General features: G+C 50.4%; 1 protein-coding gene across 2 annotated transcripts in view; it reads left to right on the plus strand.

Annotated features, from left to right (window-relative positions):
- Positions 1–23,782, plus strand: part of GSG1L (GSG1 like) — a 222,982-nt gene that overhangs the window by 190,244 nt on the left and 8,956 nt on the right. For both annotated transcript variants that reach the window (XM_057695292.1, XM_057695293.1), the window contains 2 exons: positions 5,016–5,183; positions 19,335–19,405. In XM_057695292.1, the coding sequence (XP_057551275.1) occupies positions 5,016–5,183; positions 19,335–19,405 (239 nt within the window). The remainder of the gene's footprint in view (positions 1–5,015; positions 5,184–19,334; positions 19,406–23,782) is intronic.

The raw sequence follows: 23,782 nt of genomic DNA on the forward strand, positions 1-23,782 counted from the left end.
CTAGAAAATATGAAAAAGAAACAAGTGGCAATTTTAGAACTGAAAAATACAATAAGTGAAATAAAAACATCAGTGAGTGGGCTCAACAGCAGAATGGAGAGGAATCAGTGAAGTTGAAGATAGAAGTTACCCAATCTGAACAACAGAGAAAATAGACTTTAAAAAAATGAACAGAGCCTCAAGGACCTCCGGGACTATAACAAAAGATCTAACATTGGAGTGCCAGAAGGGGAGAGGAAAGAGGGTGCTGAAAAAATACTCAGAGAAATAATGGCTGAAAAATTCCCCAATATTGTAAAAGACATAAACCTACAGAGTCAAGCTGAGTGGATATCCAAAAAGGGTAAACCCAAAAAAATCCACACCATGATACATCTATGTTTTTAAAAAAAACCTAAAGTCAGAAAAAAATATTGAAAGCAGCAAGAGAGAAACAATACCTTAACTGTAGGGAAAACCAATTTACATGGGGAATTTTGCATCAGAAACCATGGGGCTAGAAGGAAATGACATGGCATTTCAGCTCCTGAAAGAAAAGAATTCAGAATTCCATTCTGAGCAAAAATATCCTTTAGGAAAGGGAAGGGGGAATCAAGACATTCTCAGATGACGGAAAGCTAAGAAAATTTGTTGTCAGCAGACCTATCCTAAACGACTGGCCAAAGGACGTTCTCTAAACAGAAAAAAAATAAAAAATTAAAGAAGGAATCTTGGAATGAAGAAAGAAGAAAGAAGATTTTTACTTTTCCTCTTGAGTTTTCTAAAACCATGCATGATGATTAAAGCAAAAATTATTATATGGTCTGATGTGGTTCTAAATTAGTCAGAGGAAATATTTAAGGCAATTATATTATTAACGGCAGAAGATTAAGGGACATAAAGGGAAAACCTCATAATCTTATCAATCAATGCAGAAAGAAGTTTGACAAAATTCAACATCCACTGATGATTTCTTAAAAAGCTTGCAGAAAGGTAGGAATAGAGGGAAACTTCCTCAACTTGATAAAGAGCATCTACAAACACCTACAGCTAATATTATACTTAATGGTGAAAGATTGAATGCTTTCTCCCTAAGACTGGGGACACTACTCTTACTCAATATAGTGCTGGAAGTTCTTGCTAGTGCAATAAGGCATGAAAAGTAAATAAAAGGCATAGAGATTGGAAAGGAAGAAATAAACTACACCTATTTGCAGATGACATGATTGCCTATGTAGAAAAATCTAAGAAATCTACCCCTACCCCCCAAATGCCTAGACCTAATAAATGAGTTCAGTATGGTCTCAGGATACAAGATAAAAATACCAAAAAAAAAAAAAAAATCAATTATATTTCTATAAGCTAGCAAAACCTGTTGGGTAACAAAACTAAAAAATACAATATCATGTACACTTCAAAAAGTGAAATAGTCATAAATCTGACAAAACATCTACATGACTTGCATGTTGAAAACCACAAAGTGCTAGTGAAAGAAATCAAAGAAGTTCTAAGTAAATGGAGAGATATGCCATGTTCATGGTAAAGATATTGATTCTCCTCAAATTGGTACAGAGGTTTAATGCAATTCCCATTAAAATCTCAGCCACATTTCTTGTAGGTTTAGACAAGATTATTCTAAAGCTCATTCGGAAATGCAAAGGAACTAGCATAGCTAAAACAATTTTGAGAAAGAATAATAAAGTGGGAGGAATCGGTCTACCCAGTTTGAAGACTTACTATATAGCTACACTAATCCAGACTGTGTAGTACTAGTGGAAGGATCGGCATACTGATCAATGGAACAGAACAAAGAACCCAGAAATAGACCCACACAAGTATGCCCAACTGATTTTTGACAAATCCATTCAGTGGAACAGGGAATAACCTTTTCAACAAATGGTGCTGGAGCTATTCAGTATTCACAGGCCAAAAACAAACAAACACACAAAACCCAATCTTGATCTAAACGCCTTAACCTTATGCAAAAAGTAGCTCAAACTGGATCATGGTCCTCAATATAAAATGTAAAACTATAAATTTTTTAGAAACAACATAGGAGAAAATCGTTGGGATTTAGACCTGGCAAAGAGTTCTTAGACTTGCCCTCAAAAGCATCAAAGGAAAAATTGCTAAAATGGATTTTATCCAAATTAAACGCTTTTGCTGTGTGAAAAATCTTGTTAGGAGGTTGAAAAGATAAGCTGCAGACTGATAGAAACTATTGGAAACCACATATTTGACAAAGAACTAGTATCTAGGATATATAAAACCTCTCAAAACTCAACAGTAAGTAACAACAACAAAACAATCCAATTAGAAAAGTGGGCAAAAAACATGCACAGCCATTTTACCAAAGAGGGTACACAGATGGCAAATAAGCAAATGAAAAGATGTTGAACAGCACCATTCGCCATTAGGGAAATGCAAATGAAAGCCACACCGAGATAGTTCTACATGTCTCTCAAAATAGCTAAAATTAATAAATAGTGACACAAAAGCTGGTGAGGGTGTGGAGCAACTCGTACATTGCTCTAGGAATCCTCTTCAGCAATATAAAGGAACAAATGCTTGATGCGCGCAACTTGGCTGAATCTCCAGAGGATTATGCTGAGAAGAAAAGTCAGTCCCAAACATACACACTGGGGGATTCCATTAATACAGCATTCCTGAAATGACAAGATTATAGGAATGAAGAACTGATGGGTGGTTGCCAGAGTGTGGGAGGGACGTGGGCGTGGCAACAGGAGGGATTGCTGTGGTGATGGATGGAAACGTTTTGTATCTTGACTGTATCAATGTCAGTATCGTGGTTGTTACTATATTTGCAAGATGTGACCATTGGAGGAAACTGGGTGAAGGGTACCCATATATCTCTTAATTATTTCTTACAACTATGTATGTGAAGCTGTTATAATGATCTCAAAATAAAACGTTTAATTAAAAAACAAAGAATCAAAAATAATAGATAAAAAGATAAGAGAAGTGCAGGGTGTTAAAAGAGGACTGTGGTGAAATTAAACAGGGGTATGTGATAGAATGTGAAGCCCTACCTTGGTTGGGTCATCAGAGTGGAGAGTGAGACCTGTTCAGAGTAAAGATCTCTGGTTGTAAAGACTAGAACATCACTTCAAAAGGAACTTATGCAAAAGAAGGGAATTTATAGAAAGTAATTGTATAAGAACCTTTGTTGCCAATGGCAGAAACCCACGTTAAACTGGCTTGAGGGGGAAAAAATCCAAAAATGGAATTTGGGCTCCTATAATTGAAAGTCCAAGAATAATGGCTTCAGCTTAGGGATCTAGCTCCTTTTTGTGGTTCTGCTTCATTCTCAGGCTGGGTGGGGGGGGGGGGGGGGGGAGGTGCAGCCGAACGGGCTCTAGCAGCTCCTGGCTCAGATCCCACCAGCTTGGCACCCCAGAAAAAGATGAGCCCTGTTTCCCAATAGCTTCAGCAAAAGTCCTGGGACTGAGTCTCAGTAGCCTAATTGGGTGTCACATGTCCATCCCTGAACCAATTACTGTGGCCAGAGGGAAGCGACACTCTCATTGGCCAGGCCTAGGTCATGTGCACATCCCTCAAGGTTGGGGGTGAGGCCAGCCCCACACAAATCACATGGCCCAGGAGGAGGGGAGTAGTGGTCCCTTTGCAGAATGGGTGCTGGTTAGGCCAAACCAACAGACGTGTACTCATGGAATCCCAGAAAAAGCCTGCTTCTTCCTTCTCCGTCCTCATGTTCTGATTTCCACCACCCTAGGGATAGATGATGACTGTGGAGAAGGCGGCATCCTCAGATTTCCCCTTGCTTTCCTTCTGGGCGCTCTGAGGCTGACAAAGAGAAGAGCAGCGGGTGTGGGAGGTGGGCTGCACTGACCTTGAAGAATGCAGGGGCAGTGATGTTGAGAGACCCAATGGGTGGCTGGTGGAAGAGGAGGCTGGGGGCCCTGAGACAATGCAGGGTTGGCAGCTACAAAACTGAGCCCATGATGTGGAGGAAACCAGTTATCAAGGCATAGACTGGGCAACAGGTACTTGGGAACCAGACTGAAGCAAGGCAGGTACCCCTGGTTCTACATGTTACTGCACGGTCCTGATCAAAGGAAGCAGGAAGGAAGCCGTTTCTGAAGTGGGTGCTGGGGCAGAGAAGACCAGCATCCTGGCCAGCTGACTCGCCTAGCTCCACACCTCGCTTCCGTTCTTTCCAGATGTGGATAGGACAGATTCTCCAGCTCTGGTTGGCTTGACATACACATCAGATGAGCACAGCCAAGAGTCCCCAGTTGTGCACAGAGGAAATGTGAGCAGAGAGCCTTAATCTAACAGAGAAAGAGCTTGGAAACCAAGTTAGCTAGAAGTGGGTAGTAAGGGTATTGATAATATTGAGAGCAAACCTTTCTTGAGTGCCTACTACTTCCAGGCCCTGTTCTAAGATATTTTTAATGGTTCGTCTCCTCTAATCCTTGCAACAGCCCTGTGACACAGTGCTCTATGAGGCAGAGAGGCGAAGCACCTTTGCCGAGGTCACTCGTGAACAAGGGTAACTTAACTCTCATGGAAAACCAGCACCTAGGGTATCTGACCCCCATCTACTTCTCCATCATCAGCTCCAACTAACCTCCTTGCACCCTCTCACCCCGGCACCCCAAACCTCCTACAGTTTGTGGAGTGCTTCCTACTGCCCTTGTCTCTGTGCCTTTGCACACACTCTTCCCTCTTCCTGGAATGCTGTTCCCCCTGGTAAACTCTCACTTATCCGCCAAGACCCAGTGCAAGCGTTGCTGTATTCTGGTCACTTTCCCTGATGCCAACCTGTAGATGGAATGACTCGCTCTCTTCTTGCCTCCCAGTAATGAACTCTATGGTGTCTGCATCACAATGTACAGATAATGTTGTCTCCCAGGCCAGACCGTGAGTGGGGCAGGGACCAAGTCTTACTCTTCTTGAAGGCAATACCTGATCAGGTCTGGATATCTGGTGGGTGTGGTTTTCTGTCCCCTGCCCACCCTCACCGTGGCACCTCTCTCCTCATCTCTTGGCAGCCTGGCGTGGGGCTCCTTTACCTGCTGCATGGCAGCCTCTGTCACCACGCTCAACTCCTACACCAAGACGGTCATTGAGTTCCGGCACAAGCGCAAGGTCTTTGAGCAGGGCTGCCGGGAGGAGCCGACCTTCATAGACCCTGAGGCCATCAAGTACTTCCGGGAGAGGTCAGTGCACACGGGGTCACCTCTGGCCACCACTGGGAATCGGAGGCCCAAGGCCCGGCCTCAGTGGCCACAGGGCTCCAGTCGAAAACTAGAGTGGCCTGACAGAAGCATTCTGGGGGCGTTGCGGGGGGGAAGGGGCAGGCTGGGTGAGGCAGAGTTCAGACCCCACTATGCTGGTATTTCTAGAACATTTTAACGTTTTGTGGGGCATGAGGTTGCCTTGGGCTTATGTGAGCAGAGCCTGAGAAACCAAGAAGGGAATCAAGTTTGAGTGTTTGCCCTCTGGCCCCATGCGTCTTAGAACCAAGATAGGGTCACAGAGTGGCGGAATCAAGGTTTCCTTCTTGGGCTCTGTCACACCACTGAGTGAAAAAAGGTCTCAGCAGAGGGACTGGTGATGGTTGTTAGAGGAGGAGGGCTTCTCAAGGTCAGGGACCACGTCTGATCACCTGAGTCCTTAGAGTCCAGCTGGGAATAGAGGAGGTGACAGTAAATGGTGGGTGAATGTAGGTATGGATGGATGGTTGGGTGGGCGGGTATGTGGAATTGGTTGGATGATGGATGCATGATGGATGCATGATGGATGGATGGATATATGGATGGATGATGGATGGATGGATGGATGGATGGATGGATGGATGGATGGATGATGGATGAGTGAAAGGACAGGCAGATGGTTACCATATTTCCTGGGACCATCTCCTAAATAAACTACCTGTACACAAAATCTGCTTTGGGGGGAGCTAATTGGACATGCCATAACACCTTTCGGTGGCAGGGAACTGAAAGGTTCTCAGGACTGATGACAGAGTCTGAGGAGGAAAAGAGGGGAAGGAAGTTGTGGAGCTGGACAGCGTTGAGGAGTTGAACTCTCCATGGGGCACATGGAAGGATTTCAAGCCAAGAAGTCGCATGGTGGGGGGATGGTGGGGGCCCCACAGGGACCTCTCTCTGCCTACTACAGACCCCATCATCTCTCCGTTGCTGCATGAGACTCTTTTCTGTCTCTTGAAAACTGCAAGCTCATCCCCACCTCGGGGCCTTTGCACCTGCTGTGCCGCCTGCCTGGAATCCTCAACTGGCTGGTTCACTCAGGTCTCAGCTCAGATGTCACCTGCTCAGTGGGGCCTTCCTTAATCGCTTGGTCTAAATTTGCACATCCCCAAACACCCTGTCCTAGTCACTCTTTATCCCATTGCTATTTTTTTCATAGCACCTACACAACCTGACATTATTCTGTTTGTTTATCTGTTTGAGAGTTTGTAGACCGTGAGCTCCATAATAGAAGGGCTCTGCTGTCTTCTTCCCCACTGTATTCTAAGCACCTAGGGCTGGGCCAGGCACCTAGCAGGGGCTCATTTAACATTTTGGGGATTAGTTTGGTGTGTGTGTGTGTGTGTGTGTGTGTGTGTGTGTGTGTGTGTGATTGGCCAAATTCTTTTCTTTGGAGACCTCAGCCCTGACTGCCTCATTCCCTTTCAGCTCAAGCCCCACTATCATCGGGCAGGTTCAGCATCCCAGTGCCCCTGCGTCAAAGTCCCAGGTCAGGTGTCCAGTCCCAGGCCAGTCAGCTGTGGTCAGGGAGGTCAGGCTAGCCTGGCACACAGAGCACATCCACTAGGAAGGTGGTGATGACTGGAAGAGGACGTGACCCGTAGTAGGAGCTCAGGAAATGTTTACAGCAGCCACGTGAGCAGCCTGGTGTCTAAAGCTGCCCCGTTAACACTACATCCGCTGTCACCTCGGCTGTGGGAAAGCCCGGGGCCTCCATGGGCACCCCCGTTTTGCTGAGGCAGAAGACAGGACCTCTTTGTCCCTCATCAGCAAGAAGCTGCCGTTTGCTGGTCCTGAACAGCTCAGGCCCCAACGACGTGGGAGAAGGAAGATAAATGCTTCCCAGCATATGTGGGGAATATCACTTTCCATGTTCATAACTTGAACATTATACAAAGGTTCATCAAATTTTATTTCCCTTCCTCTCCAAGGAGAACATTTCAGCTTAGCTGGGCTGTTCTTTTTTTTTTTTTTTTTTTTTTGTGCCTTCCCTACAAAGAGCTCAGAGCACAGCACACAGACACACGTCTACACAGATCTGCAGGGGCCCAGCAGCAGGGTGGAACTCCTGCAGTGGCCAGAGTCCCCGAACCCACAGCCAGGGACACGAGGGAAGAGATGCTTGACCCCACCTGCCCACACTTCTTACTCCTTGGAGAGCAGGGGCTGCTGTGGAAGGAACAGGGATGTGGGGGCCCTCTGACCTGAATTTTCTGGTTCTGTTGCCTCACTGCTGGATGACTTGGGGCACGTCATTGAACCCCTCTGGGCCGGTTTCCTCTGACCCACAGGAGGAGAACCCAGAACTCTTGGCATCCTGGGAAGGCTCAAATTGGATGACCCAGGGAACGTAGTGAGCACAGTGCATGGCACATGGAGGGTATTTCATGTGTGACTTCCCGTCCCTTTTGCTACTGATTCAATGTATAAAGCTTGATAATGAGACGCTTAGGATGGAGATGGAGACAGTGTTGTAGATATTAGAAATCTAATAATCACATTAATAAGCACAGCACATGGTGGGTGAGGTGCGAGGTGGGCTGTGAACACAGAAGAGGGGTATGGAATAAGATGTGCGCTTGGAGAGGTTTTTCCAGATGCCCCCCGCCTTGCTATTCTTAGCGGGAGAGGTACCCCTGGCTGAAGACAAGGTGTTGCCCTGTGGGGGCTGAAGGAGCAGGAGGGCGTGGACTGTTGCCCACCCCACCCCCACCACACTCCACCCCTGTCCTGTTGGACAGCAGAGGGGTGATCCGGCAGATTCCGAACCGTTTTCAGGGTTTTGAAATGTGGTGGTGTGTGGAAGAAAGGTATGGGTGTGTGCGCGTGTGTGTGTGTGCGTGCTCCAGTGTGGCCCCGTGCTGGGCTTGTTGGGGAGGGCAAGCCTGCATGCCCGACTCCGAGCAGCCTCGCCTGTCCCAGCTCTGAGAAACATCTGGAATTAAACCCTCCCAGCGTCCGTCACCCAGTCTGTCTTCCCCAAAGAGGGCGTCTTAATCGGGCCTCCCAGGGGAAGGTGGGAAGTTGCAGGAGGAAAGGTAAATATTTGCAGATCGGGGCTTCCTTGAATCCGTGATGTTCAGATCTGCTTTAACAGCGTGGCGAGGGAAATGAGACCCTGTTGGATAGGACTCCAGGGGGAATTCAGCTGAGCAAACATCTTGTTCCCCCATGGAAGCCGCGGTGGGTGGGTGGCTGGGAGCAAAAGGATGGGGTTTCCAGGGAGGCGGGCAGCTCCCCGCCCCAGGATCAGATCGCCCCTTCACATCCCCTAGCTCCGAGGCATGCTTCCCAGTCTCTGAACTAACTCCATTCACTGGATCGGCCTCCTCCCGCGCATGCGCCAGAGCAGAGCGCGCTTTCTTGGCTTCCGCTCTGTCCCCTGACACCGAGGACCACAGGGACTCAACAAGTTATTAACTATCCGTAATAATGATATTGTTAATTATAATTGTGCAGTTCCCCCCCCACCCCCAACCCCGTTGCAGGCACTGTTCCAGGGCCTTGCCTGTACACTCTGGCTTAACCCTGTGGAAACCACTAGGAAATAGACCAGGACCGGAATGAACTGTGCAATTTATTAGCTGTGTGTCCCCAGGTGACTCACTCACCTCGGAGCCCTCCAGCCTCTTCCATCACCTGCCCGGCGCTTTGGCTCTGGTCTAGGGAGTGCAGCAAATCACCCTGCGTACCGGGATGCGGTCTCCTGGAGGGGACTCCAAGGGGAGGGCTGGGTGCCACCCTGGGGGAGGCAGAGGTTAGAGAAGTCTTCACACGTGAAACCCTCAAGCCAAGTTTTTAAAGGCAGGCACAGTGCTCATAGCCGGATGGGCGGTGGGTGGGAGAAGGCGTTCTCAGGCACAGGCAACAGTGTGAGCAAAGGCCAGGACGGGCAACCAACAAGGGTATTTAGGAAAATCTAAGCAGTTTGGTGTGATTTGAAAATAGGGTATGGGTGGGAGTTGGGCCTGGGTGTCTCATCTCTCTCATCCTCCCACTGTGTTTGGAGTCACGGGCTGGCCCAGCAGCAGATTGGATGTTACTGGGGTGAGAAGGTGGTGTGGGGACCCTCGCCGCGCCGCCTCCCCGGGTGCCGGGCCTCATGGGGCTCCGGGCAGATGCAGAGCAGCCCGCCCTGACCTGGGGGAGATCAGAGTGGGCATAAATCGTTCCTGCACAGGCCGTCCCCTTTACCCATCCCTGTGACTGGGGCAGATGGGGCACCAGGACCCCACTCCCCAGTGGCCCTGCTCTCTCTCCTGTCTGTCGTAGGGAAACCTGTGGAAGGGCTGCTCTCCACTTCCTCACCTCCCACTCACGGCTTCACCCACTGCCCGCTTGCAAGCCGCCCCCCACCCCCAGCCCCACAGAAACAGCTCTCAGCTGCCCTGAAGATGGACACACCCCCTTCCCCCCATCCCCTCCCCCTTCCAGCTCCCACCAGCCACTCTTCTGGGCTCCGGGCACCCCCTCCCACCCCTTCCTCCCTGTTCTGTTGAATGGTGATGCTCCCAAGGTCAGTCCTAGGCCCTCCTTCGACGTTAGCCTCAGCGGCCACACATACGCCAAGACTCCTGTATTCTTAATCCCCTCCAGACCCCCGATCCCATATCCAGCTGCCTCCCTGGTGTTTCCACTCTGGATTCTCAAAGCATCAAAAATCAACATGGCCAGGACCCACTTGTGATGGTCTTCCCCAAACCTGGTCCTATTTCCACTTCTCTCTCCAGGATGGTCCTGCCTGTGCAAGCCGACATCTGCACATCTTATCCCTCAGGTCAGGACACCTCAAATCCAGTGCTTTTCCCCTACAGGTGGGTCACTTCTCTCCCTCTCCACTCCCATCATCCTTGTCCGAGCTACCCTCACCTCCTATGCGGAGGTGAGATGTAAATCCCACATCCAGCTTTGCCCCCTGGCATCTGTCCTCCCCCAGCAGCCAAAGCCTCTTCTCTGTGCTAATGTGATCAGGACACCTCTGACCTCATCTTTCTGCTAAAACACCACAGTGCTTTCCCACAGCCGCAGGACAAAGGCCCAACTCCCCACCATAACTTACAAGCCTCGCTGTGGACCCTGGGGCTCTCCCCCTTCACACAGCCTCCCCTCACATGGAAGTTCCCCAGACAAGTCATTCTTCTGCTTCCTCGGAGCCTCAGGACGACTGTCCTCTTTGCCTGGGGTGCCCCTCATTCTTTGCCTTGTCGACTCTGTGCCCGAAGATCTTACCTCAAGCATCAATTCTGAACTGAACAGAATCCCCCCTGCCATCCTCTCTCAGCACTGGCCACGCATGCAAGCTCCACAGGGCAGGGATGCAGGTCCACTCCCTTTTTTATTCCTGAATACGGGATGGATGGAGAGGGTGACGGAGAGCAGAGAGGAAGGATCCTCTTGGGCAGGTCACTGGCCAGTCTGTTGGCCAAGGTGACCTTTGCCCTCTAGGAGTTGCCACTGGTCTTGCTTACCTGACCTTTCCCCCACTGCTGCCGCCATGCTGAACAGCAAGCGCCCTGTTCAGCTGTGCTTACCTCTGCTCACCTGGTCTCTCTCCTTGTAGCCAAGGCTGGGCTGACGAAGGGAGTTTAGAGATGTCAGATCTAGAGGTTTTCATGTTGTCGGGGGCCCTTGGATCGTTGAAGTTGGGGAAGGGGGGTTGAAATGGGGACTCCACTAATGCTAGCGATTGTTTTTCTGAGGGGTAACTTCTAGCCTATGCAGTCCTGCAAATAATCTCAAGGTGCTGATATCTAGAGGTCTCTTTTTAAAACCCAATTTCAGAGAAACGGGAGGTGGAACTGTCAGCCACACACAAAGATCCGGGGAGGGCGTAGGCACTGTGGATACTTCTCTTCCCTGTATTTTTCAGCTGTTCTGTGTCGTGATGCTCTTACTCACAAAATGGCAAAAGAAAAAAAAAAGAATCTTTTAAAAAAACCATTTATTTCCACCTGTCTTGGCACTCCTTGATGGGATGTTATAGAATCTTAATCTCCTACCCGTGGTCATTTATTTGCCAAATTTTCTTTTAATTTCATCCTTCATTCCATCATCAGTGTATCATTTAAAAATCATTGTGTTCTTTGTCCTCTGTGACTGTTTCTTAGCCATTTAACCTCTGAGACGTGTTCAGTCACAGCTCCCTCTCGCCCATCTGTTTCTACTCTCTCTGCTTGAATGTTATTTCTCAGCGATGCCTCCCACTTTATCAGTCTTTGTTGGGGTCCTTTTTATTTTAAGAAACTTTTCTAAAAATTTTATTTATGTATTTATTTATTTATTGGCTGCAGTGGGTCTTTGTTGCTGTGCGTGGGCTTTCTCTAGTTGACGTGAGTGGGGGCTACTCTTCGTTGCGGTACATGGGCTCCTCATTGCGGTTGGCTTCTCTTGTTGTGAAGCGTGGGCTCTAGACGCTCAGGCTTCAGTAGTTGTGGCATATGGGCTCAACAGTTGTGGCTCACAGGCTCTAGAGCACAGGCTCAGTAGTTGTGGTGCACGGGCTTAGTTGCTCCATGGCACGTGGGACCTTCCTGGACCAGGGATGGAACGCGTGTCCCCTGCATTGGTAGGTGAATTCTTAACCACTTCGCCACCAGGGAAGCCCCTGTTGGGGCCCTTTGATGTCACTGTTTAGTCTCAAGAGGAGCGAGGTACCCAGAAATTAGAGATGGCACTGTGGAAATTTCAGGGCCCTCCTGAGATTAGCTCGATGACCAACACTGCGTGAAAGGAAAGCAAAAACACAGAGTGGTCCTTGAACTGGAACCGATCCTGTGGGACAGCTGCTCCCTGACCTCCACATTCTCAGCCCAGTGGAGAGAAATGAGAGGCGGGAGGGCTCCGGGCGCCCTTCTTCCCCACCATCACTACTGCAGGCTCTTTGGCGAAGCTCACTTGCAGCCGGGACCGAGGGGAGGGCACTGGAGGCCTGGGCACCGGACGACAGCCCAGGACGTGGAGGATGACTGGGCTGACGCTTCTCAGAGCCTCACAAGTGCCCAGAGCCCAGGGTTCAATGTCTGGTGCCTCAAATGTGACCCGGGACCCAACAGCATCCGTCCCACCTGGGAACCTGTTGGAATGCAGATTCTCGGGCCCCACCCCAGACCTACTGAATTGGAATCTGCATTTTAACAAGCTCTTCCCGTGATCTATGGGCATTGGCACATTTGGGACGCCTCAGGCTGGAGGACAGAACAGATGCAGCCCCAGTTATGGGTCAGGAGGTAGATGTGGCCAGCAGAGGCTAGTGGGTAAAGAAGGGTTCTACACTTCAGTGCTACTCAAAGTGTGGTCCATTTACAAACATCCATGATGATATAAAGAGAGAAACTGAGACACATGTTTGGAAACTTTCATAGTGAGTTGATATCGCTGGTACACCCAAGCTTGCCTTTTGTGTGTGTGTGTGTTTCATTTCACTTTCTAGCATCTCATTCTTATTATATAAATATTTTATTAAAAATTTGGCCCAAGGTAGACTGAAAATTAAAGGGGAAAAAACCTAGTCCTTTATCAAACGGTTTGAGAAGCACACCACGTAGACTTTCACTTTATGCCAGGAAGTGACTGGAGATTTGGGAAACAAACCAGCCTGGGGCAGAGAGACAGGGGCTGGCTTTGAGGATGGCACAGAGAGGGCCACGGTGGGTGGGAGCGCTGTGCTGGGGAGGCCTGGGGCTCCTGTCACAGCAACGGTAAGACCCAGTGGCTCCCTAGCCAGTGCCCCGGCTGCTGTGGCCCCACTTGGCCCTGGAGCTAGAAGGGCAGGTACCAGGGGTCTCCCTGCAAGACAAGATATGGGTTCAAACCATCAAATCCTTGGAACCTCCCTGCTCCATCACTTACCTGCATCCTTCTCTCAAAAAGAGCAAATGCCAAGGCTCAACCCGATTCCAGATGTTGTGGGTCATTGGAGCAGTGGCTCTGTGACAGTGCCATCACACCCCTCACTGCCATTTGCACACCCACTGGTGGTTCTGGGAGAGCCCAAGTTGGGTGGTGCCCAGCCCCACTTTCCACTGGGACCTCACAGCCCAGGTGTTCCCAGGGTAGGTCTGATGAAGGACCCAGCCGGGAATCTGCAGGGCACAGTGGTGACAGGCTTGAGCCCCAGGGACCGATAAACCAGAGTTCAAATCTCTGCACTGCCACCAGCCAGCTGCCAGGGTGGAACTGGCTCATGAGAGCAGAGCGTACAGATGCCTTCCTGGCTCCATGTTCGGTGACATCTCACATTCAGTGATGTCTAGAGGTGTTTGACGCTTTGAAGCCTTTTCTCTGCTTCAAATCAGCCGTGCTGGGAGTATTCACCGCAGGTGATTGCTCAGGTACACAAACACTGCAAAGCAGAACACAGTCTATTGGAGAGCTGGTTGTTGGTCTTTACCAGCACACCACTAGACTTTGGGCCTGTTACCAAGTTTTCACATCTGTAAAATGGGGATGATGGCAACGATGAGGCCTCTGTGGTTGGGATACAGTTTTGAATCGGTGTAAACAGACCACAAATAATGAGGATTTAAACAATGTACAGGTTTATTTCTCTCCCGTGAAAGTCTGAGCAGGTACCTCTGCTTTTGTCACCTTTCCCTGGGGCTCATCCACCTTTCCGGACAGCACAGCATTGGCTGACTCAGCCTCTGCTCTGACTCTCCTTGTCCCCAGTTTGGGGAGACTGTTCTCTTCTGGGGCAGAAGGCTGTGCTGTGACCCCCTGTGGTTCCCTCTGCCCTGAATCCAGAGGGGTTTCATGCTTTGAAGCCTTTTCTCTGCTTCTTGGAAAACATCCCTTTCCTGACACAACAAGGGACTCAGGTTGAAATGATGATGTGAAAGGAAGGGATGTACGTGGGGATTTTTTTGCAGGGGAGCATTGGTTAATATGTTAAAATAATAACCTTCTGCATCAGGAACTGGGAGGTGGAGTCACAGAGTGACCGACCACAAAGGCCCCAGGGATGAGGAAGCTGACAATGACATGTGATAACAGTGGTGACAGCGGCAAGTCGTGCAGGCGGTGCTGTAAGAACACCAAACAGGTGGCGCTAAAGCGTGTGTTAATTCATTGAGTCCGTGCGACAACCCTGAGAGTGGGTACATTATTATGCCTATTTATCAGATGAAGAAATCGAGGCTTGGGGATGACAGGGACACGTCCGGACTCATAGAGCTGGTACGTGGTGGAGCCACCGCTCCAACTCCTGACAGAGGAGACGCCGAGACCCGGAGAGGAAGGTGACACAGCAGGTGCATGGAGGGCCTGAGGCTCCCGGGGTCCCACCTGCTGCCCCTTCGCCCCAAGCATCCCTTACTAACCCTTCAAGGCACTTATTTAGATTTGTGGGTCACCTCTCACACCACCATAAAAAAAAAAAAAAAAAAAAAAGCCTGTCCTCAGAAAGCACAAATTTCCTGCAGGAAATTGTACTTCAAATTAAAGAAGATAGTCATCTAGTGACATTTGAGTATTTGCTTTGATTTCAACACAAAGCTCAGCCTCCCTGGATGAACTCGGGCTGCCTCCCCATGGTTCGCTCTTAGCTTCGGCTGCCTTTCCTCAATTCCTCGCCTCCTTCCCTCCCCCCTCTCCCTGCCCTCCCTTCTAACATTCTTTGAGATACTTTGTGCCATTGCTGTGCTAGCCCCCGAGACTACAAGTGGAGAAGGAGATACACTCCATCCTTCTTCTCTCAGAGTTTAAAATGTTTGCAAGGAGACCGATGATTAAACGATTGAAAACCAGTAGTAGGGCTACTCTCTCCTGAGTCCTCCCTCTGTGCCAGGTCCCGGGCTCCTGTCCTCACAGCAACCAATGGGGTGGTGGTAGCGGTCCTACGGCCGTTCCTACCACCACTGTCCTGCCATGGCCACACAGAAAACTCCGAATCACAGAGATTCAGAGCAGGTGAGCTGTCTGTTCATAGCAGAGCTGGGCTCAGCCACGATCCCGTCTCACTGCAGGGCCCAAGGTCTCAGTCGTGCCCAGAGCATCCTCTTGTCCTCACGTGTTTCCTGCCAGGAAGCATGAGGGTGGGGCTGGGGGGGCTGGGGGGGTTGAAGGGTCACAGCCCTTGCCGTAACTGAGTGTTAGCCACTCAGCGAGACAGCTGCCAGGACCCTGCAGACCTGTTATTTTCATTGGTGAACCTGGTGGCAAGGGCTGTGTTTATGCAAGGAACCAGCTCTTTCCAGAACAGCCACAGCACAGCAGAAAGACAGGCAGACCCGGGCTGGATCCCATTCCCTCTTTGAGAGGTAAGCGCATCTTGTGGCTTTCAAGATGCAGCTCCAGCATCGCTTCCTCTGCTGAAGCCTCAGCTGGTTCCGACGCAAGTGGATCTCAACCCTGGCTGCACATGGTGATCCCCGGGCAACTGAAAACTCCCCCGGGAGTGCTTCCCTGGTGGCGCAGTGGTTAAGAATCCGCCTGCCAATGCAGGGGACATGGGTTCAATCCCTGGGCCAGGAAGATCCCACATGCTGCGGAGCAACTAAGCCTGTGAGCCACAACTGCTGAGCCTGTGCCCTAGAGCCCACAAGCCACAACTATTGAGCCTACACGCCTACAGCTCGTGCTCTGCAAAAGAGAAGCCACCGCAATGAGAAGCCCGTGCACCACAACGAAGAGTAGCCCCCACTCGCCACAACTAGAGAAAGCCTGTGTGCAGCAACGAAGAGCTGACGCAACCAATAAATAAATAAGTTAAAACAAACAAACAAACTCTCCCAGTGACTTCAGGGGGCCTCCACATAGAGAACCACTGCTAGACCAGAGGTTAACACACTTGTCTCCCGGAAGCCAAGTCCAGCCCACCACCTGCTATACATAACCATATATTAAACAATGTGCCCATTCATTTGCATATTGTCTATGGCTGCTTTCCAGCTACAAGGGCAGTTGAGTAGTTGTGACAGAGATCATATGGCCCACGAAGGCTCACATATTTACCATCAAGACCTTTACAGAAAAAGTTTGGCAACTGCTGGATTAGACAGACAGTCACCCTTGTTCAACCTTCATAATGTCCTTCTAGCTTAAAACTTAGTACATGAAGTTGTGATCACTGGTTCGTGTGTATATCAGGTGTGAGCATCTCAAGGGCAGGGACTTCTCTGAGCAGTCCCTGTGGCCCCCCGCACAGCAGGTGCCCACTTACTGGCAGGTGTTCTTGTATGTTGACTATTGAACTTTGGCCTTCTTAGCAGCAAGGTCTGGGTGACCATGGAGATGTGGGTACCATGCCAGATGGGGCTGTTTTCTCCTAAAACATCAGCACCTTTGCTCTCTGGCCCACTCGAAGGGCGGGGCTCCCAGCAGAGCACAGGGAGGTGCCCAGCACAAGGCCTGGAGGAAGATGATCTCAGGACAAGAAGCTCTAAGAACTGGGAGCCTGGAGTAGATCCAGGAATGGGATCAAGGTTAAGGCTGTGAAATGCAAGAGGAGGTGGAAGGGCCACTAGTGGTCAGGGCTGATATCTACTGACCTGGAGGTGCTAGCCATGGCCAGGCAGGTGGTCTTTGGGATGCAAATGGGCTCAGTTACCTGCTGCAGTCTCCTATCTAATGTTTGAATCCAGTTGCAACTTCCTGACCTTTGCAGAAGAGAAAATCAACTGCTAGCTAGATACCCATGCAATGTCATTACTTGGAAGAGTGAAAAAACTGGAAAACACCTAAAGGTCTATCAATAGAGTATTGGATAATCATTATTATTTCACGTACAGCTATGAGGAAAGAAGATGAGTGGGATTTATGTGTATTGAATAGAAAGACATTGAAACTTTAAGGGTAAGTTAAAAAATTTGATTACAAAAAAGTCTGTTTTATTTGAGACCATTTATTTTTTAAAAAGTATTAATTCTGAAACCCTAAACTACTATCAGAGAGATCCCCCTAGATGGATGTCTAATTATAGGGGGATTTTTGTTCTCTATATAGGGTTGGAATATTTATTATTTGTTTATTTATTTTTGGCTGCATTGGGTCTTCGTTGCTGCACACGGTCTTTAGCTGCGGCAAGCGAGGGCTACTCTTCGTTGCAGTGCGCGGGCTTCTCATTGCAGTGCCTTATCTTGTTGCAGAGCACGGGCTCTAGGCGCACGAGTTTCAGTAGTTGTGGCACGTGGGCTCAGTAGATGTGGAGCAGGGGCTTAGTTGCTCCGTGGCATGTGGGATCTTCCAGGACCAGAGATCAAACTCGTGTCCCCTGCATTGGCAGGCGGATTCTTAACCACTGCGCCACCAGGGAAGTCCCCTGGAATTTTTTTAAACAAGCCTATGCTATTAGGAAACTAACAAAGATATTTCCACTTTAAAAAAAAAAAGGACCTCTTCCCTTCTATTGAACCTTCCCATAGCATCAGTTATCTATAGGATACCTCCCTTCCTATAGCATCTACACTAAGGCCTTTGTCCTGCCATCTGGGGCCACCTAGGCCACAGAAGATCCTTGTAAACATGAACTGTGTTCAGAGTTTGTCTCCTGGGAAGCACAGGCCTAGCCCTGGGTACAGGCCATGTCGTAGGCAAACCCCAAGTGCATTATTTACTGCCTGGCATTTTCTAGTTCATGTGCAAGCTTGACTTCCTACTTAATTGGAAGCTCTTTCAGGGCAGAGACTATGAAGTAGACATTTCTTCCCTTCACAGCATCTGGTGCAAACTACACAGAGCTGGACCTCAGGAAATCCCTGCTGAATGCATGAACGAACAGTGTTAGGAGACCTAAATTATCAGTGCATGAATATTTCTTTCCCTTCTACTAAGGACATTTCTGGCATTGCTTGCTTCTCAGCCACCACCTGCCCCACATCTCCTCCAGATCCAAGCTTCTGGACACAGCTGTGCAACTGGAAAGAAGAGGTGATGGGAGCACTCAGAAAACAGGGGTGGGGCATTTACTTTGAAAAGAATTGAGACATCCTTGTGTGAGAGCACAGACGAGAGCAGTGGAAAGAAGAGGTGGGTGGGGAAAATGGAAGACACCATTCTGGGGGCACTGGAGAGAGTGTGGGGAAGAGAGGTGAGAGAGTTCTAGGACAGGTGCAAGGCAAGTGAAAGCAAAGCGAGGAATGGAGGGATGACGTCAAGAGGCAGCGTCACAGATAAGGAGCTGGGGATGCTTTCAGTGTTCTTTAGGACATGCAATAATGGTTGGAATTGTTTCTGCTTTGGGGGACTAGGTTCTGTTTGTCTAAAGGGGAGGCGCATGTGGGTTGGACCTCGTGGTGCTCTGGAGTGTATTTGGGTTACACATGCGTGAGTGCCATGTGGGAATATGGCCCCGCTCACGCTCTTGCTCAGTCATCGGTGGGATAGGGGTGAAGGCCTAGGTCTGTAGCCGTGTTGGAGCATCTGCAGCTGCCTCCACTCTGACCCTCGTCAGCCTCTGCTCTGTGCTTGTCATCCCATCCCCAGCCATGCCAGTCCCTCTGGAACTGCAGTGATCTTGGGATGCCCGAGGAGAAATTCTCACAGCTGTGGATGGGAAAGAGCACTGTGGCAGAAGTCAGAAGACCAGGGCTTTGTTTCTGTGTGGAACTCTCTCTAGGAAATGTTTTGATTTAGTTAAAGAAAGTGACGCAGCTGATAAAATTCCTTTGCCCCCAGATCAGAAAATACGGGTAAGTTCAAAAAGAAGGCTCCAGGTTTAACCTCCTATATTCTCATGATCTGGGGTGAATCACCATTAACTTTTTGGTATATATTCTGCCAGGTAATGTTTTGTGTATATTAGCCTGTAATTTTTTAAACAAATCAGACCGTACACGTTCTTTTGTCATAGGCCATTTGCATGTGATTGAACATCTGTTTGTGAGAGCGCATAGGTTTGCATCCCTATTCTGCCTCTAATTTATCAGCTGCATGGCACCTGATCAGTCACATCTCCTTTCAATACCTCAGTTTCTTCAGCAAAATGGAAAAATAATGATGCCCATCTCACAGAGCCACGGGAAGGATCCCATGGGGCGGTGGTGCCAAGTTGCTTCGCAAAATGTTCTCCAGAGGGGAGGGGCTACACGTTTCCAGATCCTGGGTCTCTGCCAGCTCTGCCTGCTCTTTCTTATGCCGGCTTTTGGCTTCTTTTCTTTCCAGGATGGAGAAGGCGGATGGGAACGAGGAGGAGGACCTTCACTTGGATTGCCGCCACGCGAGATACCCCGCCCGTAAGTGGCCTCACCTGCAGGAGCCGGCGCTGCCGATTCGTGGGTCGTCTGAGAAGAGAGGACCCTGGAGATGGGCCAGGCCGCCCTTTCCCTGACCCCCTGCGTTCTCCCCCAGACACACACTGCAGATGGCGAAACTGAGGCTGGGGTCTTAGCAGAGCACGTCTTCCGCCTGCAGCAGCCACGGCCCTTGCGATGGGGTCCGAATGCTAAGGAAGCAAGAGGGACATGGGGGTGCCTTAAAGACAGGCAGGTGAACCACAGCTCCATCTGAGCCGGGGTTAGCTGTTGGCCGGAAGGCGGAAGGAACAACAGCTCCGGGGTAGAACTAGACAAGTCAGGGAGGTGATAGCTCACAAGATCTGTTTGAGCCGTGGATACCCCTGGCAGCTCGAATGCACTGACGTCATATGCCTCACTGTGGGGAATAGAATCTAGGGCTCCTATTCAGAAAACAAACGTCTGGACCAGAAAGCGAAGGGGAGTTCAAAGGAGAGAAAGGCCTTGCTCTGGACAGAAAAGAAGGGAGCTGATACAAGACTAAACTTAAAGTGGTGGAATCTCATCCGAGCCTGCTGAATGCCCACCCCATGCTCCCTGCCCACCCCACTCTGTGCTAAGGACTTTTTATGCCTGATCTCCTGTTCTTGCTGACGACCAGCCCCTACAGCTGGGATTACTATCCACACTTTGCAGAAATGAGGGCTCAGAGAGATGGAGCAACTTGCCCAAGGTCACACAGCTTAGCCAGTTAGTGGCAGAGCCCTTAGAGCAGATGCTATCAGTGCCCTGCCGTATCTCTTAGACCTTTGAGGGAGCTAGTTTCTGCATCTCTGTGCCTGGAGGATTGCCCCATCTCCACCCACAGAAGGCAGGAAGTGCCAGGGAAGTTGGTATATAGATACCCCGGCTCCCTCGCCCCGAGGCCTGCCATTTTCAGGATTAGCCAGGTTATCAGCCGCCCGGGTTGGCTGCCTTCTCTTCCCTGGGCCACATTCCCCCTCTGCCAAGTTCTCCTGCATCTCTGTAGTGTCTCTTCTTTGCTCCAATTCCTATCTCAGGGTTTGCTTCCGGGGAACCTGAACTAAGACAGCAGAGATTTAAACTCAGGTCTGTCTGACCCCAACCCCTGTGATCCTAGTAACAGAGTGAGAAATGGCTCTTCTGGGAGGGAGAAGATGGAGGCAGGTGAAGGAGCCTGGGAGGAAGCCTGGTTGGGGAGGAGGACTGGTTGGGGAGGAGGAGAGGGTCTGATCTTCACACTGAGGGAAGAGGCTCCTATCAGAGGCACCAGCCCAGGAAGATGGCCAGAACGCTAACTGCCTGCCCAAGGAACTGGGATGGATGCTGGGCTTGCGGACTGTGGTTTCTTGCCAGGTGTCAAGGTGGGGGGCTTCCTGGAGGAAGGGGTCTGGAACCAGGGCATGGAAGAGGCTGGGGAGCACCCGCCTCGGGGTAACAGAAGGGAGCAGGAATCCACCAGAGGGGCTCAGGAAGCACATGGTGGGGACACAGGCTAAGAGCCCTGGCATGTTCCAGAGCACCGCCGGCTTCCCGGCTTGGGCCTGAGCCCCCTGAGGCCCCTGCAGAGTGGGCAGCAAGCCCTGGGTGGAAAGAGGTCATGGGGCTTATCTTGGGGGCAGCTGGGGAGCTGGGAGGAGGAAAGGCTAGATCCCTGAGGTCCAAGGATGGAAGAAAGAGTCCAGAGAGCAAGTCCAGCCCTGAAAGCGAGCCCCGGGGTGGACAGTGAGGACAGCCAGGGTCAGAGGGACCGCAGGAGCCCTCCCCCCAGCCCAGCCCCTCTCCTCTGTCCTGGCACCCACTTCACCTCCCAAGCATCAGATGCATTCCCCAGGTCAACAGCCTGCGGAGAATTCCATCTTCCATGCCCTCAGCAAATACTGAGCTGTGCGGACCCTCCATGCTGGCCCTGGAGTCGCAGCCAGGAGCCAGGAGCCAGAGCAAAGCCCCTGTGGGATGAGGAGTCTAGAGGGAGAGAGAACCAAGTGAGAAGTGAACTCGGAAGCCAACAAGACCATCTCAAGTGCTAAGGAACTTGGTGATAAAGAGGGATCAGGGGAGGCCCCTGTAGAGCCACCTCTTGGAGGAGCTGCCAGACCTGGGGCCTAAGGAGTGAGAAAGAGGCAGCTAAACAAAGAGCCCTCCAGGCAGTGGGGCCTGCAGATGCCCAGTCCCCAAAGCAGGAACAGCCAGCACTGGAGGCCACATGGCTGAAGCAGGGAGAGCCATTGGGGGTTGGGATTGGGATGGGAGAGGAGATGGGGCTGGGGGGCCCAGGAGGCAGGACCACAGGAAGGAGCTGGCTCTGTAGTCGGGAGCCCGAGGGCATTTTGAGCAGTGAAGGGACTTACCCAGATTATTTATCTGTATTTATATCTGTATCTGTATCTGTATCTATATCTGTATCTACATCATCTTTATCTATATCCATATCTATGCATCCCTCCTTCCATCCATCTGCAGTGTGGGTAAAGGATGGGAAGGGAGGAAGCCTAGAGGCCAGCCGACCAGATGAGATGCTGTCCCATCATCCCCGGGAGTGATGGTGCTTTGACCTGTGACAACAGATATAAAAGTGGGTGGATTCAAAAAACTTTTCGCTGGAAGTTGTCAGAGTGCTTTGTGTTCTTCCAGAAGCAGATGCTGAGATAAGGACTCAACAGCACGTACCTTGTTTGAGTGAGCCCAGAAAATACAAACAGGTGCCAGGGAGGCAGACTAAGAAGGAAAGGCAGAGGGCAGGTGAATGTCGTGTTCCGAGCTGGTTATCACTGTAGGTGCCTCTGGGGGACGCGGGGAGCCAGTGCAGAGCACACAGTCTGAGTTATGCCCCTAGACATGACAGTAACTCTCCTTGAGTGTTGTTTGAGGGCTGCTGGGATGGGGTGGGGTGCACGAATTCTGCTGGGGCGGGTGGAGAAAGCCCTGGCACCCCAGAGGTCAGCAGCGTGCTCCACTGTGGGGAGGGGGTGCCCGCAGCATCAGCTTATCTGAGTTGAGGTGAGTGATGGGGATGGCCTGGAACCTAGGATATGCACAGAAATTTCAAGCCAGCAATCAAGGACCAGATGTTATCCACTGATGGACATGGAGAGGATGAGTTTGAGGGGTGTATAGGGTTGAGGATGAAGATAGTTCAAGGTGGGGAACTGCTGAGACAGTCTAGGGAGATTGTGTGGAGTGGGGAGAGATGGGGAAGCCACAAAGTCCTAACACCCTGGGGCTCAAAGAGAAGTGTGGAAGCCGGTGGGGAAGGGACTGTGACTCCCAGAGGTTTTCCAAATCCCAGCTTCTCGGGGAGGAAAGGAACCTCAGATGCCCTAGCACCTCTGCCAGGTGTGCCTTTCATCAGGTAGCTGAGCTTTCAGGATGGCTGTCTCTCCCTGGGGACCAGTGGAGGCACTGGGGACTCAGAGTTAAAACACTGAGGAAGAGAAAGACCCCGTCTGCTGTCGGAGCTGAGGGAGGAGGTGCCTGAATGTGTGCTGGATGCCAGCTTGAGGGCTCCGGTCACGTTCACTGTCCTAAAGTGGGCCGCTTCTGTGGCCATGTGAAGGTCATTGATTCATTCATTTATTCAACAAATCTTTGCTCAAGTTGCTTCTGTGGGCTGGGCATTGCGTGCTGGGCTCTGAGACGTGGAGATGAATAAGGTGAGCTCTGGACCCGGGAGCTCTCAAGCCATTGCTGTATTGTTGGCCAGAGCTACCAAGGGGTCGACACAGACGTTGTGACAGCAGAGGCCTGGTGCCTCTTCCAGCTTGGGGAGGGGGGAGGAGTGCAGGAAAGGGAGGGGTACTTAGCCCCAAGTGGTCCAGCTTGGTAGAATTCTACAGCTATAATGATGATGCTTGGACTTGATTAGAAATAAAACTAACCAGAAGAGCTCAGTCCCACCAGGCCTGATGACAACATCTCACCCTTGTATATGTTCTGAGGACTTTACATTGATCCTCTCATTTAATCCCAGACATAGACCCATTTTACAGACAGGGAAAGTGAGGCCCAGGGGGGTCATGGCTGTGCTAGGAAGTGGATGTGCGTGCAGCCCATCTAGTTCCAGAGACCAAACCCTGAGCCACCAGAGATGAGCTGCTACATGTCAGTCAGTGGCTCCATGTGCCAGGTAAGCCCCATCTGCCAAATCCTGGGCAGCATTTGGGGGTACAGAGCCCAGCCACATGTGGACTGGGTCCTCACCTGGTTCATGGACTGAAGAACAGCCTCATCAGACTGTCTAAGGAAATCTCATCGTCTCCAGAATGCAGCCTCTTAGCTGCTAGTGGGGTTTTGGCCAAGAAAATGTTTTGGAAAGGCCTGGATGAGTTTTGCAATATTTCTCTACTGAGCAACTGC

This window comes from Hippopotamus amphibius, chromosome 9, assembly GCF_030028045.1.
Source record: "Hippopotamus amphibius kiboko isolate mHipAmp2 chromosome 9, mHipAmp2.hap2, whole genome shotgun sequence".
Classification (NCBI taxonomy): Eukaryota; Metazoa; Chordata; class Mammalia; order Artiodactyla; family Hippopotamidae; genus Hippopotamus; species Hippopotamus amphibius.